The sequence below is a fragment of the Erythrolamprus reginae genome, chromosome 2 (assembly GCF_031021105.1).
Source record: "Erythrolamprus reginae isolate rEryReg1 chromosome 2, rEryReg1.hap1, whole genome shotgun sequence".
Classification (NCBI taxonomy): Eukaryota; Metazoa; Chordata; class Lepidosauria; order Squamata; family Dipsadidae; genus Erythrolamprus; species Erythrolamprus reginae.
This window is the reverse complement of record NC_091951.1, coordinates 85,423,437-85,439,924: the sequence shown is the minus strand read 5'-3', so window position 1 is coordinate 85,439,924 and position 16,488 is coordinate 85,423,437. Positions and strand designations below refer to the sequence as shown.

Sequence of the window (16,488 nt, the reverse complement as noted above, 5' to 3'; positions counted from 1 at the left end):
CGAGTACAAGTGCACTAGAGTGCCTTCCGTCCCCTGTCCTAATGCTCTCCTATATCTCCTATACCTTTCCTCTATTCCTATATCTCTTCTTCTATTCTTTCATTGATATATTCTATTACTATATCTTCTTTTCTATTATTTCTTAGATATATTTTACTATGAATATCTCCTCTATAACCTTCATCATGTATTTTACTATGTGTATATAGATATATACCCACTAAACCCTCTTTGTGTATTGGACAAGATAGATAGATAGATAGATAGATAGATAGATAGATAGATAGATAGATAGATAGATAGATAGATAGATAGTTAGTTGGGAGATTCCTTCCCTATATGGCCATCTACTACAGTACATTTCAACCATTTCTTAGGATCACATAGAATGCTGCAATGGTAAAAAACAAAAAGCATGGAAAACTGCCTTAATTTTTCAGATTCACAATCCACTGACTTTTTCATTAGAGTTCATTAGAGTTCGTAATATCCTATGTCTTGTTCTACACAATGACTTTCCACAACCCAATAATTGTCTATATTATATTGAACTTGCATGATGTTCATGATTATTAAAATTAATTCTACTACTCCATCTTTTTTAAAAAAAATATTTGATATATTTTACCTGCGTGGATCAGTTGAAAGGCTCTTTCTTGTTTCCAAGGAAGTCCTGAGATAGTTGTAAAAAAACACAAGAATATTAAACATATATTACATAAATTCCTACACAAATTATCCATCAAAATTGTAAAATATAATTCAAAATATTCAAAATAATTTTTAAATAAAAACATTAACTGCCATATAAAAGGACACAAAAAGTATCAGTCTAACATCATTTTTATAAATATTTGAAATCTGAAGTATTTATAATTTATGAATCTATATTGCCATTCTATAATGACATCCAAATATATGCCTGCATTATTGCTATATTTTATGTAATCTATTTGACTAATAACTAGTATATTTCTCTTTGTTTAAATGGTGCTCCCCAAATCTTCAAAAGTATGTAATTTCAGCAGAACTACTCTTAGCATGTCCAAATATAAAGATCTTTACTAATTAAGACAATATAAACAATTTAAAAGCAGAAAGTAGAAGGTAATCTATACATCTCCCAATGTTCATTTAACCCTTCCATGCCTTATGGAAAAATAGGAAGATTTTTATTATATCCTATAATTTTACATTTCCAATTCTAATTAATTTGTGATTAATTTCTGCGAAGAAACCAAGTGTTTTAGAATTGTTCTTTTATTGATACGTTGCTAAAATATTTCATTAATATATCTATCTCCTTCTCTTTTGACATTTCTATTAAATGGTTAAAAATGCAATTATCTTCCCTTCCACCATAGGAACAGATGGATCTTTATAGATCAGCTGCTTTAAAGCCTGATACTTCATTTTAGTTTAGAAGGGGAAATCCGTTTTGCATGGTTCAGTTGAAAGACTGGACCTGAACTAGGAGCACATAATTTAGCTAACTGTCTCTTGTAAAATAATCAAAACATTGTGATTATGCAGAAAGCTGTCAAATATTCTCATGCAGATGCATATAAATATACGAGAATTTACAGATTTTGTTTAAACGCACCTACTCACATAAAACATGTTCACACGTTTACAAGTTGTTTTCGTAAATAGTATAAATTATGATAAATATTCATACAATCTGAAAACTACCAGTAGTGAACAATTGTATTTTTTGAGGATGAAATTATTTTTCCTTAGTTCCTTGTACACTCTTTTCAAATTCTAGGACAATGTTCTCAGAATTAATTGTCCAATGATATCACTCTAGCCCTCTAACCAGATTGTTTTGCAGGTAAATTCAACATTTACATTTTCTAATTAGAAAATGAGGTGAACAAGGGACTAGGAAAAGAAGGTATACATGATTCAAATTTAAATGAAGTAAGTAAGAAAACTATAGGACCCAGGAAAGTAGCATTTAAAGTATGCAGTAAATGGCAGAAAGAGTGGAAGCAAGGAATATCAAAACGGGCACCTATAAGAAGTGTAATAGGGAGCGGTGCAAAAGAGTTAGAAATAAATGGGCATAATCAAATAAAAGATTTATATAAAGAAGGGGGTGACTTAATGAAAATCAATGAGATAATACAAATAGGTGGACCCCAAAATTGGTTAAGATGGAGTGAGCTAATAGATAGAAATAGATAGATAGAAACGGGTCTGAGAGAAAATAAAATAGATATAATTTTGAAATACAAAGAGAAAGGATTAAGAGGAGTAAAGGCGATATATAAATTAATGACAGATTCATATGTGATGAATCAAATTAAGAATAAATGGAGTAAGGATTTTAATTTAACAGATGAAAGAATAGAAGGAATAATGAGAAGGACACAAAAAATTAAAATAGAAAAGTTTCAGGAAATGGAAAGGAAAATATATCTAAAATGGTATAAAACACATGCCCAGATGGCATATATGATTGGAGGACTAAGCCCCAAATGCTGGCATTGTGGTCGTGCAGTGGGATGGTACACACACCTTTGGTAGAATGTGAGGAGATTCAAAAGTTCTAGACTTTAATACTGAAAAATATAAATCGAATGGTTAAAAATAAATTGAGGGTAGGATGGGACATTATTAAAGAAATTCAAGGAATGAAGACAGAAGAACAAGAAGTATTAAGGACTATGATAAAAGCTGCTCATGCAACTATAGTATATGGATGGAAGGATAAAAGTAAATGGACACTAAAATGATGGAATGATTATACAGTAATACCTCGCCTTACGAACTTAATTGGTTCCCAGAGGAGGTTCATAAGGCGAAATGTTCATAAGACGAAACAATGTTTCCCATAGGAAACAATGTAAAATCAATTAATGCGTGCCGGGGGGCTTCTCGGCATCCTCCTGAACCTGAATGCCAAGCCCGAACTTTTGCCAAACTTCCGGGTTCGGCGTTCAGAAGGCCACCGAGAAGCCCCGCCGTCCGGCTGTCACCTTTTGAAACAGCCGGGGGGCTTCTCGGCATTCTCCCGAACGCCGAACCCAGAGGTTTGGCAAAAGTTCGGGTTTCGGCGTTCGGGAGGACACCAAGAAGCCCTGCCGCCCGGCTGTCAGTTTTGCAAAAGAGCCACAGAGCTGTCGGCCGGTCGGGAGGCTCAAACGGAAGTGGGGAATCCCAATAGGGAATTCCATGGGAGGAGCTTTGATGTCACGGAGACGTCCTTCCAGGCCGGCCAAAATGCTGACAGCCGGGCGGCGGGGCTTCTCGGCGTCCTCCCAAACCCGAACGGCAAACCTGAACTTTTGCCGAACTTCTGGGTTCGGCATTTGGGAGAACGCTGAGAAGCCCCCCGGCTGTTTCAAAAGGCGACAGCTTAATTTTTTTCTGAATTGCTAAAACACGGGTGTCAATCTCACTATGTCACATTAATGTCACAGATTAGCAATACAGAAACAAGAGATAAAAGATAAAACTTGCCTTCTCACTTGCCTTAATATTTTGAATAATTGGAAAGTGAAAATGAAAGTTGTTTCTTATTCTGGAGGGACAATTACAATGTGGAAATTATTATTACAGATAGACTTTGACTTACAACTGCAATAGATCATTGTGATTTAAGTTATAACAGGCACAAAGGGGGTCACCAAACCTGATTTTACGAACTTTTCTTGTAGTGGTCACTAAATGAATGACCACAGTCATTAAGCCAATCCATGGTCATTAAGTGTTCACTTCAGTTATTAAGCAAACCCCATTATTTGTTATATGCTGTTTTTGAAAAAAAAAAAAACCCCACCAAAATAAACGCTAGTTTTCATTTAAAAAAATAAAATAAATAAATTGTGGTTATACGATTGTGGGATGTTGCAAACGGTTGTAAATGTGAGCCAGTTGCTGACTGCCAAAATGTACTCATGTGATGGGGAGAGCGAATCATAACTAGGCCATAAATAGTTGGGCAGTCTGTTGTAACTTTGAATGGTCACCAGTAATAAGTAAAAAATTACATGTACCTGGTATTTACTGATTTTCTCTTTGGCCTGGACAACTGTTTTCCTTTTCTGTTGATACATATTATTTTATATCTGTTTTTAATTTTGTACATTGCCTAGAGTCATCAGCCAGTTGGTTGGACTTAAAATATAAATTATACATTAAAAAAGAAATAAATATCCAGCTGCATGTTTTCTCTCATGGAACTATACAGCCTACGTCAGTATGAGAATCACTTTGTAAAAAAAGTCACATTGAAATGAACAATTTCGAACTAGTCAGTTCTAGTTCTTTTAATTTTTAGTATTCTAACACTATATTATTTCTTTCTTTGTTTTTCTTTTTTATTTTTCTTTCTCCCTCTCTCTTTCTCCTTCCTTCCTTCCTTCCCTTCTTCTTTTTAATTTGAAAATAGCACCCTTTTAAGATGACAGAAATTAAACCACTTTCTAAAAAACTAAGGATGTCTACCATGAAAGTCAATTACTACAGTATGCGTATGACAGATTGCAGCGAGGTTGAAAGTGAAGAATCTCTAGATACAAACAATCAACAGATGGGAGAGATTGTTACAAGCTTATCAAGGAAATGGATTAGGGGTTGGTAACACAAACGGTCTGGGAAAAGTAAAATCAAAAGCTTTCAAGAAAACTGTTTTGATGGAGGACAACTGTGATTCTTGCTTCCCTTATCCTGCTTTGCAGGTAAGACTTGAGAATGCCCCTAGTTAGGAAACAATTAAGGACCAGAAGTGAAAAGAGAGAAGCTTCAACTTAAAGACAAAAAAGTCCTACCTCAGCCAGGTTGCTACTTCAATTGTATTTTCAATTAAACACATAACCCTCATCTCATTTCCAAAATCTTATTTCATTTCCGAACAACATTTAACACAGTAGTCTATGTAATTTGAATTCTAAAAAACAATGAATGAACCATTCTAAACTAAGTGGATAACTAAATAGAACTGGATATACAGTGTTCCCTCGATTTCCACGGGGGATGCGTTCCAAGACCGCCCGCGAAAGTCAAATTTCCGCGAAGTAGAGATGCAGAAGTAAATACACCATTTTTGGCTATGGACAGTATCACAAGCCTTCCCTTAAGACTTTAAACCCCTAAATTACCATTTCCCATTCCCTTAACAACCATTTACACACCATTATTAGATTAGATTAGATTAGATTTATTGGATTTATATGCCGCCCCTCTCCGCAAACTCGGGGCGGCTCAAAACAATAATAAAAAAACAGTACATAATAAAAATCCAATGCCCACCAATCTAATTACAATTTAAAATTAGTAATTTCCTAAAACAATCCCAATTACTGGTACTCACCATTGAATAAGACACTTAGTGATCCTGACATTTATAAACATAATTATTTATTAACAATAATTATTTTTTTTGTTATTTATTTGCAAAAATTATTAGTTTGGCGATGACGTATGATGTCATCGGGCGGGGAAAACCGTGGTATAGAAAAAAAACCCGCGAAGTATTTTTTAATTAATATTTTTTTTAAAACCGTGGTATAGGCTATTCGCGAAGTTTGAACCCGCAAAAATCGAGGGAACACTGTATTTAGTCCTACAAAGAGAAGGAATAGGGGTGAGATGATAGCAGTCTTCCAATATCTGAAGAGCTGTGACAAAGAAGTGGGGGAGGTTCAACCTATTTGCCAAAGCATCTAAGGACAAAAATTAAGGGATGGAAGCTTATCAAAGAGAGATCCAATCTAGAACTAAGGAGAAATTCCTGACAGTGAGACCAATGAATCAGTAGAAGCTTTTAAGAAGAGATTGGACAGCCATTTGTCTGGAATATTATAGGGTCTTTTCCTTAAAAGATAATTGGACTAGAAAACTTTCAAGTCCCTTCCACTTCTGTTATTCCGTCTAATAATGCAGAAACAATGAAATATTTAATCCTAACTCTGGAAACTAATTAAAAAAACCTAACAAAACTTAAGTATTGTGCTATTTTTCTGATTTGCCAAAAAGGGGGACTATATTTTTAAATTCATAGCAGTTCAAAGTCTGCTACATATTTTTATTTTAAGAAAATAGAATCCCAAAATATCTTGTAGACATGTTATTTTAAATGTAAGATCAAGATTTTTTTTACTTTTTTTGTTTGCTTTCACTATGCTACAGGAGGAGCTAATAATGATGATCTTGCAATTCTTTGTTAACATGAGAACTTGGAATTGAAAACAATGAACTTAGTTAACTTGGAGATATGTTTTGTCTGCAATATAACAAATTAAAAATGAAGCTGTACTAAGAATACTCTAGATCAGTGTTTTTCAATCAGTGTGCCGCCACACATGGTCAGGTGTGCCGCGAAGAAGGAAGCTCAGGTTCCAGTCTCGCAATTTTTTGCTGAGGGAGTGAAGAGCAAAAAGTTGCGAGACTGGAAGCTGAGCTTCCTTCTTCGCGCCTTCCATGTTTTCCGGCAGCTGCAGTGCCCTGCCTGGCTGGAGCTTCCCTGGCGGCGGCAGCAGGTGAGCTTTGGGGCCTGGTGGGAGGGCGCCAGCAGCAGGAGCGGGAGGGCACTGGCAGTAGTGGCACCGGGTGGCGGCTGGATGTGTTGCTGGATGCCGTACATCTGGTGCTGCAGGGCTGGCACTGGCCTGCTGGCTGTGCCGGGACAGAGGTGCCAGCCCTGCGGCCATGACCAGCACAACACCAGTATGAACGGTGTCCAGCAACACATCCAGCTGCCGCCGTTGGTGCCTCCGCCCTGGAGCTCCTGCTCGCAGCCAACTGCCCTGCTGCCGCCCCGCAGCTACTGCCCAATGCCACTGTTGCCGGCATAATGTGCGAGAGAGAAAGAGAGCGATAGCAAGAGAGAGACAGAGAGAGCAAGAGAGAGAAAAAAAGAGAGGGGGAGAGAGAGAAAGAAAGCAAGAGAGAGAGAAAAAGCAAGCAAGAGAGAGAGTGAGAGTGAGAAAGAAAGCAAGAGAGAGAAAGAGAGAGAGAAGGAGAGAAAGAGAGTGAGAGAGAGAGAAAGCAAGAGAGAGAGAAAGAAAGAAAGAGTGAGAGAGAAAGCAAGAAAGCAAGAGTGAGAGAGAGAAAAGGAGAGGAAGGGAGGGAGGGAGAGAAATGAGAGAAAAAAGGGGAGAAAAAAGAGAAATGAGAAAATGATTGAGGCATAGAATGAGAGGAAAGAGAGAGAAACAAAAGAGAGAGAGAATTGAGCCTTGATTTAAAGCACATGATAGAAAGCACCCAAAAAATAAGAGAGAACCCCCTCCCCACCTGTTTTTGGAAAGAATGAGAAAAAATCCCAGCCCTCACCTGTTTTTGGAAATGGTTCAAGAGTGTACACACACACACACACACACACACACACACACACACACACAGACATAAGGGGGGGGCGGAGACAGGGATGTAAAAAGAGAGGAGAGTGTCTTAGAGTGTCATTTTGTGTCATTTTGGTTAGTGGTGTGCTCCAGGATTTTGTAAATGTAAAAAATGTGCTGCGGCTCAAAAAAGGTTGAAAATCACTGCTCTAGATTGCTTCTACAATATTTAAACATCTTTCTACCATCCTCATTAAGTGGCATATTACTGTATATAATAAAGACATGTAAATTAGATACTAAATTGGAATGATTAACTGATCATCTCTTTAAAACTTTACTGTGACACTATGCAATGTTTTTACAGTACCTGTGAAAATTATGCCAAAAATATAAAATAAGCGCTTGCTCTTTTAGAAGCAAAAGAAGATGAAAAGTATTGGCAGGTTCTGTAAATGACTGCAATCTTCCAAACAACAACTGAATGTTCTTATTTAATTGATTACATAATTAATTATTTTCATTCTGGGCTGATTTTGTTTTTGGAAAGGAGACCAAAAGGCATCCTAGGGCTGTAGGTTAGTATAGTACTGTATATCATAAACCATTCCATAAGAAGGCAATAGCAAATTATTTTAATATATAGTACAGTATTTGCCAAGAAAATTAAGTGGATATATGCAAAGTCAGCATAAGATTCTCTTTCCAAATCAACTTTACTGATAGAACAAAACAGCTTTTTTGATAGACCATTCATACTGAAACTTGACTATTATCTGTGTGAAGCATACCCAAACTCTCTGCAGAAAGTGCACTTTCACATCATGAAAGTATACTTTTGGTAAAGTGTGATGTTGCCTTTATAAGTTAATGACAAAAAAGTTACAAGAACCAGAACAAAGGGAGGACATCTGCTTGAAATATTACAGCATGTAGTTTTAAGACAAAACAGCTAGAATCTCAGTGGAAAATGATTTGAGAAGTACATTTTAGCTAAAATCTTCCATGTCACAGAGATTTAACTATCAACAGATGTGTTTAAAGAACCAAGTCTGCCTCAAGAATATAAGCAAGACCAAGTTACAACATACAAAATAAGCTCAAAATAAAATTCCTATTAATACTATGGGTTTTCATTACAAATGATGGCATTCTAGCATAGTTAAACTGATGGACTTTGTTGTCCAGGCATTTATCTACCTAATGACTCATAAAATTAAAAAGAAAAAGAAAAATGGCATGTGCATCATCTTTTTATATTTGGTTTTATAGTTCTACCTCAAACTTTTGAAAAATTATTGGCCAACTTAAAGCCATGGAAAAACACACAGATGCCCTATTAATCTCATATTGAAATTAAGTCTGAATCATAGCATTTTCAAGCTTTCCTCTCCACAGTCAACAATTAGTCAGAACTATTTGGATCAAAAACCAAGGTTTATAAATAGCATCCTATGCTATCAATAGCATCCCATGATACTATCTTTCTTTGGCTGTGTAACATTAATGCCCATTGCTGTGCTGAATCATTGACTGATGAAAGCTACTGTCCATGTGACTCAGACAGATAGATTTGCATTTGTTTCTTCAAAAAAAGCAATGGCAAACCTTTTCATACTGATGGCAAATTATATAGATTTGTCTATAAAGTCCCAATAACTCTAGCTTGATGTGAAGGATATTTTACTTTCTTCTTTCCTCAGCTCAGAATAAGTGAAGATATGTAATCACGCACTTTAAACAAACCATAACAATTACAGTGGAACCTCGACATACGAGCAGCTCTACTTACAAGCTACTCGAGATAAGAGCTGGGAGGGGAGCGACATTTTTGTTCGCCTCCCGAGCTCACATTCGGGATACGAGCGCCAAGGAGCTGTCTCCTGAAGCCGAAAGCTAACTTCCGCGTTCGGCTTCAGGAGACAGCTCCTTGGCGCTCGTATCCCGCGTGTTTTAAAAGGTTGCAGCCGGCCTGGGGGGCTGGGGGGGGGGGCTGGCAAAACCCCCAGGCCGACTGCAACCTTTTAAAACACGCGCGCCGCTTCGCAGCTGTCTCCTGAAGCCGGAACGCTAACTTCCGCGTGTTTTAAAAGGTTCGAGCACTAAACAGAAAGAAGCTGCAACTGCCCGGTTAAGAAGGGAGAATCCACCCCGTAGCCAAACGGCTTTTTTACTGTTTAGCGCTAGAACGCTGCGCTAAACAGTAAAAAAGCCGTTTGGCTACGGGGTGGATTCTCCCTTCTTAACCGGGCAGTTGCAGCTTCTTTCTGTTTAGCGCAGCGTTGGAGCGCTAAACAGCAGAAAATCGGCAACTGCCCGGTTAAGAAGGGAGAATCCACCCCGTAGCCAAACGACTTTTTTACTGTTTAGCGCTAGAACGCTGCGCTAAACAGTAAAAAAGCCGTTTGGCTACGGGGTGGATTCTCCCTTCTTAACCGGGCAGTTGCAGCTTCTTTCTGTTTAGCGCAGCGTTCGAGCGCTAAACAGAAAGAAGCTGCAACTGCCCAGTTAAGAAGGGAGAATCCACCCCGTAGCCAAACGGCTTTTTTACTGTTTAGCGCTAGAACGCTGCGCTAAACAGTAAAAAAGCCGTTTGGCTACGGGGTGGATTCTCCCTTCTTAACCGGGCAGTTGCAGCTTCTTTCTGTTTAGCACAGCGTTCGAGCGCTAAACAGAAAGAAGCTGCAACTGCCCGGTTAAGAAGGGAGAATCCACCCCGTAGCCAAACGGCTTTTTTACTGTTTAGCGCTAGAACGCTGCGCTAAACAGTAAAAAAGCCGTTTGGCTACGGGGTGGATTCTCCCTTCTTAACCGGGCAGTTGCAGCTTCTTTCTGTTTAGCGCAGCGTTGGAGCGCTAAACAGCAAAAAATCGGCAACTGCCCGGTTAAGAAGGGAGAAGTTAGCGTTCCGGCTTCAGAAGACAGCTGCAAAGCGGCGCGCGTGTTTTAAAACGTCACAGCCGGCCTGGGGGGCTCGGGGGGAAGCCCCCGAGCCCCCCAGGCCGGCTGCCACGTTTCAAAACACGCGCGCCGCTTTGCAGCTGTCTTCTGAAGCCGAACGCGGAAGTTAGCGTTCCGGCTTCAGGAGACAGCTGCAAAGCGGCACGCGTGTTTTAAAACGTCACAGCCGGCCTGGGGGGCTCGGTGGGAAGCCCCCGAGCCCCCCAGGCCGGCTGCCACATTTTAAAACACGCGCGCCGCTTTGCAGCTGTCTTCTGAAGCCGAACGCGGAAGTTAGCGTTCCGGCTTCAGGAGACAGCTGGAAAGCGGCGCGCGTGTTTTAAAACGTCACAGCCGGCCTGGGGGGCTTGGGGGGGAAGCCCCCGAGCCCCCCAGGCCGGCTGCCACGTTTTAAAACACGCGCGCCGCTTCGCAGCTATCTCTGAACGCTAACTTCCGCGTTCGGCGGCAGCGGGTTTTTTTGTTGTTGCACGGATTAATTGACTTTACAATGTTTCCTATGGGAAACAATGTTTCGTCATACGAGCGTTCTGACTTACGAGCCTCCTTCCGGAACCAATTAGTCTCGTAAGTCGGGGTTCTACTGTACTGTATTTAGTCCAACTGCCTATAGCACTATGTAAAAAACCAACAACGTAATGAAATCATATTTGAAAGATATTCATTTCAGCTACTATAAAGACAGAGGACCCACAATCTTTGTATGTAAACTATTCTACTATTAAGCAAATTCTATTGTTATATATTTTTTCTAATATTTAAATGAAAAATCTAGGTTGCTGCAATTTATACTTATTATTTTTTGCTTCTGTGGCGAAAGAAAATCATTTCTGACTATTTCCCCTGTGGTATTCTGTCAGTCAATATCAGTAAAAATGCTGATATTATTCCTTCTCTGTTTTCTTTTATCCTGATTGAATATCCCAAGTGCCTTAAGCTTGTCCCCCCTAAGGCATAACCTCAAATCCTGTATTATCCATGCTGCCCTCTTCAGGATCTATTCTAACTTGTAAATAGCTTTCTGGAAATGTGGTGCACAAAACCATGCATAGCACTGTAGGAGTAGTCAGTGGTGGGATTCAATTTTTTTTTTACTACTAGTTTTCTGGGCATGGCTTGGTAGGTATGGCAGGGCCAAGATAGTGTAAAATCTCCATTCCCACCCTACTCTGGGGGAAGAATATTGCAAAATCTCAATTCCTTCCCCATTTCAGGGGAAGCTTACTGCAAAATCCCCATTTCCTCCCGGTCAGCTGGGATTGGTGAGTGAGAGAAAAGATGAAGGTGGGGCCAGTCAGAGGTGGTATTTACTGCTTCTCCGACCTACTCAAAATTTCTGCTATCATTGGTCAGAACCTGCTGAATCTCATTTTTGGGTCAGTAATGAATTCTACTTATCTTTACTACCAGTTCGGGAATGGGAGAACGGGAGTGCGTGCATGCGCACTGCGCATGTGCAATACTTCTGCACATGCACAGAGCATATTTTGATTATATCTGGGCAGATGGTGGACCCTCTTGTTGCTGCTATTTGTTCACAGAACTGTTACAAACTGGTAGCAACCCACCACTGCTCTGGGTATAGTCACAACAGCAAAGGGGACTAGGATGTTTTATGGTTTTTCTCCTTAAAATTATATAGAATTAGAGCCCTCCAATTCAGAGCTCTAACTACCATCTCATCAAGATTAGTTTATTTCATAATAGAGCTGGGCAACATTTCTTTCCTAAATTTCTCAGCCGTACTTTAAAGGAGTCATGCATTTTCCCAGGCTTGCACTATATTCATGCAGACAGAGAAAAAAAGCTGTTTTAATTAAGGAGGGTCTAAGGAAGTTGCAGAAGAATGAAATAATGTGTTGTTATCTTCTTAATTCTCCTTTGATTCAAACATGGATTTCCAAAGCTAATACAGTTACAATGTGAATCTTATGAAAAAAGTTTTTTAAGGAACAGTTGACAGGTACAAGTAAAGGTCCATTCCTATGTTGATTCCACACAATCCAGAAATGTTTCAGTCTGACTTGTTATCTAGATCAGTGTTTCCCAACCTTGGCAACTTGAAGATATTTGGACTTCAACTCCCAGAATTCCCCAGCCAGTGTTGGGAAACACTGATCTAGATCCAGAATTAGATTAGAAAAATGAAGTTCAGTTCTCTCTCAGCCTAGCCAAGGAATTGCACAATGGCTATATCTTTTTTTCATTTTTCAGTAAAATAATATTGTTCCTGCCAATAAAATTTGCAGGAACAATGAAGGTGTAAATTAAATTTAATAAAAACTTGATAATAAGTTTTCAGATTATAGATCAGTCATGGTGAACATTTTTTCCCTCGGGTGCTGAAAGAGCATGGGAATGCGCTATTGCACATGCACCCACACCCATAATTCAGTGCCTGGGAAGAGCGGAAACAGCTTTTTTTGCCCCATGGAGGCCCTCTGGAAGTCGGAAACAGTCTGTTTCCAAACTTCTGGTGGGCCCATATTTTGCCCTCCTGTGGCTCCAAAGGCTTCCCTGGAGCCAGAGAAGGGTAAAACATCCTTCCTCACCCCCCAGAGGCTCTATGGAAGCCAAAAACAGAGCCTCTGTGTGAGCCAAAATCAGCAGGATGGCACATTAGAACTGAGCTAGGGCAATAGCTCGCGTGTCAGCAGATATGGCTCTGTGTGCCACCTGTGGCACCTGTGCTATAGGTTTGCAATCACTGTTATAGATCTTTTAAGCCTATATTTTTAAAAGGACGCATTTATAGTTTTGCTATACTGGCGCACCTTATGATTTGCACTGACAATACTTCTTACAGCACGAATAGCTGAAGCAATAGTTGAGAGTAATTTTGTACAAAGGGAGAGTATCCCTTTCCTAATATTTTGGGCATTGTGAGGAAGGAATACTTATAAGGAATAAACATGCTGAGGATTATCACAGAGTAAACGTGTTGAAGGCTAGATGCCTTCATATACTGTAGTGGTTAAGTTTTTGGACTAAGAGTGGAATTCCAAATTCAAGTTTATCATCAGCTAAACTTATCTTTTTGATTAACCTGCTCATCAGGGCTGTTAACTGTGGGGGGGAAAATGAAGTGAGATTCCAACCCAAGCTGTCTTCAGCTCCTGGAGAAAAGCCAGTGTATAAATCTAACACAGGCACAAACAAACAAAATAAAGATGAGCCAAAACCACACTAAGAAGTCTACAGTGAGGATGCGAATATTTCTGCATCCCATGAGCATTCTGTCTGTCTGGATACTATTATTTGGGCTTACCAATAATTGGCTGCTTAAAAAGATCCCTCTGATGTGAGAGGGGCATTGTCATTGTATCTGCTATTCCTCTATGTTCCCAAAATGTTGCTTTAGGTAAACAATATAAGTACTGCTTTATTTTTTCTTCTTCATATTTTTCTCTGTCTAACATATTGCCAGAGATTGCAACATCTTTGAATAAGTAGTTTACAAAGATTTAGGACATGAGAGGTTCTGAGCACATGAACCCAACAGAAGGAAATGGATACCTGTACCCAGTGGTGGGCTACGAGCCAGAATGCTAAATTGCGTTCGCCGCCGTGGCTCGTAAGTTCTTGCGGGACCAGCGGGACTTGGCTGCTGCACAAGTGGAGGAAGCAAAATCGCGCATGAAACCGCAGGTACGCCTGTGTGTTAGCATGCGTGGAAGCAAAAAACCTTGTTGAAGCATGGGTGCACCTGCGGTTCCATACGCGATTTTGCTTCTTCTGCAGGTGCAGCAACAAAATTGTACTGGTCCCGCAAGAATTTATGAGCCGCAGAAGCAAGCGCAATTTAGCTTTCCGGCTCGTAGCCCACCACTGCCTATTATTATTATTATTATTTATTAGATTTGTATGCCGCCCCTCTCCATAAACTATGCCCCAGTTCAGGCTAGGCTCAAGGTATACTACTTCTAAAAACTAAACAGTTAAGATTATAATATGTAAATAGAGACATCGTTCTTGAATTAAAATGGTATATATAAGAAACACTCTCAATTTGGTGGCAGAGTGTGAATGTTTGTCTGGTGGTGGGCACCGATCATGGAGCACTTATGTTGTGTGTGTTTTATATTCTATTTCTTAAAATTAATTTAAAAAATTAATAATTTAAAAAAGTTAAGAAGTTGCGATCTAATAGGATGACTTTTATTAAAAAAAGTTTCGTGTGACTCTGAGTAAATGTTAATAACTAGCAAGTGCTCACACCAGGGGTGTCAAACTCAAATTGTCATGGTGGCATCACGTGATGTATCAGGATTCCCCCCTCCTTTGCTAAACCAGGCGTGGGCATGACCAGTGTGTGATGCATCCAGCCCGTGGGCCAGAATTTTACAGCCCTGGCTTAGACTATTCTTCAGTTTTGTTGGCAAGTTTTCAGAAGTGGTCTGTCCTTGCCTGTTTCCTACGGCTAGGGCAAAGTAACTGACTCAGTCACCCAGCAGACTTGTGCTGAAGGTGGGAATAGAATTTATAGTTTCTTGATTCTAGTCCGATGCCTTAGCCACTACACCAAACTGTGTCTCTTAACAACAATACTTAATTAAATACTTGAAGGCATCCTTTTTTTTTTTTAAACAACCTAATTGAAGGAACACGATATGAATACATAAGAAACAGTTATGTTTGACTAGAAGGAGAATAGCCCCTTTGGAAAGGATTACAATTTTTCTAAAAATAATAAGATGAGGATTAATTAATTAATTCAAAATAACATCCAACTTGCAAATTGCTTTTCAAAGAAAGCTAAGAACTTAGCTCCCCCCTGGTCCCCTACAGTAGCTTTTCAAAGAATGCTAAGAAAGCTAAAGATCAGTTAATTATATATTTTCATACAAAGTTTTTACCGAGGACATTAAAAAAGAGAATTGTATTGGTTAGCACTTTGGGGAAAACAAAACAATGAACATAATCCAGGGAAAGATATTGCCTTTTTATTTTCTTAGAACAGAGGTCTTCAAACTTGAGATATCTAGGGAACCCTTCCCAATTCAGTACAGAATCAATGATTTAATATGCTTTATGTAATACATTTTATTTAAACAAAACAAAATACAAATATGTTGCAATAATACATTTCATACAATATGAATAGAAAATGCCATGTTGAATCCTGGATGACTCTCAAGGAAACCTACGGTTCCAAGAAATCTAATACGAATAGGGTACCATGGATTTAGAACAAACAGTAGCTGAAATGTTTATATTTGTGCCTTCTAAATATTTTTACAGCTCTTGCTTGATTTTATTGTTCAGTTCCCCAACTCAGCAAGATGAGGACTCCTACCTAATAAATTATGAGAATTACAGAAGTCTGGATCGAGGAAGATGCCCAAGTTGCGGATCCTCTCTGAGGGGGTCAAAAGTCCCCCCCCCAAATGATGGATGGAGAGATGGAGATGTCCTTGAGAGACAGAACCCACAGCCACTCCGTCTTGTCAGGGTTGAGTCTAAGCCTGTTAACACCCATCCAAACCCTAACAGCCTCCAGACACGAGCACATTACTTCCACTGCTTCATTGAGCGGATACGGGGTGGAAATGTATAGTTGAGTATCATCATCATCATCGTATTAAATGAATGAATGAATGAATGAATGAATGAATGAATGAATGAATGAATAAATAATAGCTGAAAACGCAATTGAGATAGGGTGGATTCTGGATTCTCCTACTGATGGTCTGCTCATGGATGTGCCGCGCGGGTGGGTACAGTACTAAAAGAAATGCCTCTGTGCATGTGCAGAAGCAAAAAACAAGATGGTACCACCTATAGTGTTGATGAGAGAACCCTTTCGGAGACGTTGCAGGCCTGGGTCGCTGCCAGTTCCAGCGACCCAGGCCTCCAAGTTACTAACAGTTCTATAGAACCAGTCCGAACTGATAGGAACCCACCTCTGAATTGAGATAAGGAAATTGGTCCTTCCTATTAATCTGTTATATGCATAAACCCATATGGGAAAGTCCACCTGCCAGTTCCAGCGACCCAGGCCTCCAAGTTACTAACAGTTCTATAGAACCAGTCCGAACTGATAGGAACCCACCTCTGAATTGAGATAAGGAAATTGGTCCTTCCTATTAATCTGTTATATGCATAAAACCACATGGGAAAGTCCACCATATGGGAAAGTCCACCTGCCAGTTCCAGCGACCCAGGCCTCCAAGTTACTAACAGTTCTATAGAACCAGTCCGAACTGATAGGAACCCACCTCTGAATTGAGATAAG

General features: G+C 39.5%; 1 protein-coding gene across 4 annotated transcripts in view; it reads right to left on the bottom strand.

The window, feature by feature from the left end:
- IQSEC1 (IQ motif and Sec7 domain ArfGEF 1) overlaps nucleotides 1-16,488 on the bottom strand; it is a 319,130-nt gene that overhangs the window by 162,850 nt on the left and 139,792 nt on the right. For 2 of the 4 annotated variants that reach the window (XM_070738547.1, XM_070738550.1), the window contains exon 3: nucleotides 629-673. The exons of the other annotated variants lie outside the window; for them this stretch is intronic. In XM_070738547.1, the coding sequence (XP_070594648.1) occupies nucleotides 629-673 (45 nt within the window). The remainder of the gene's footprint in view (nucleotides 1-628; nucleotides 674-16,488) is intronic. 4 annotated transcript variants of the gene reach the window in all.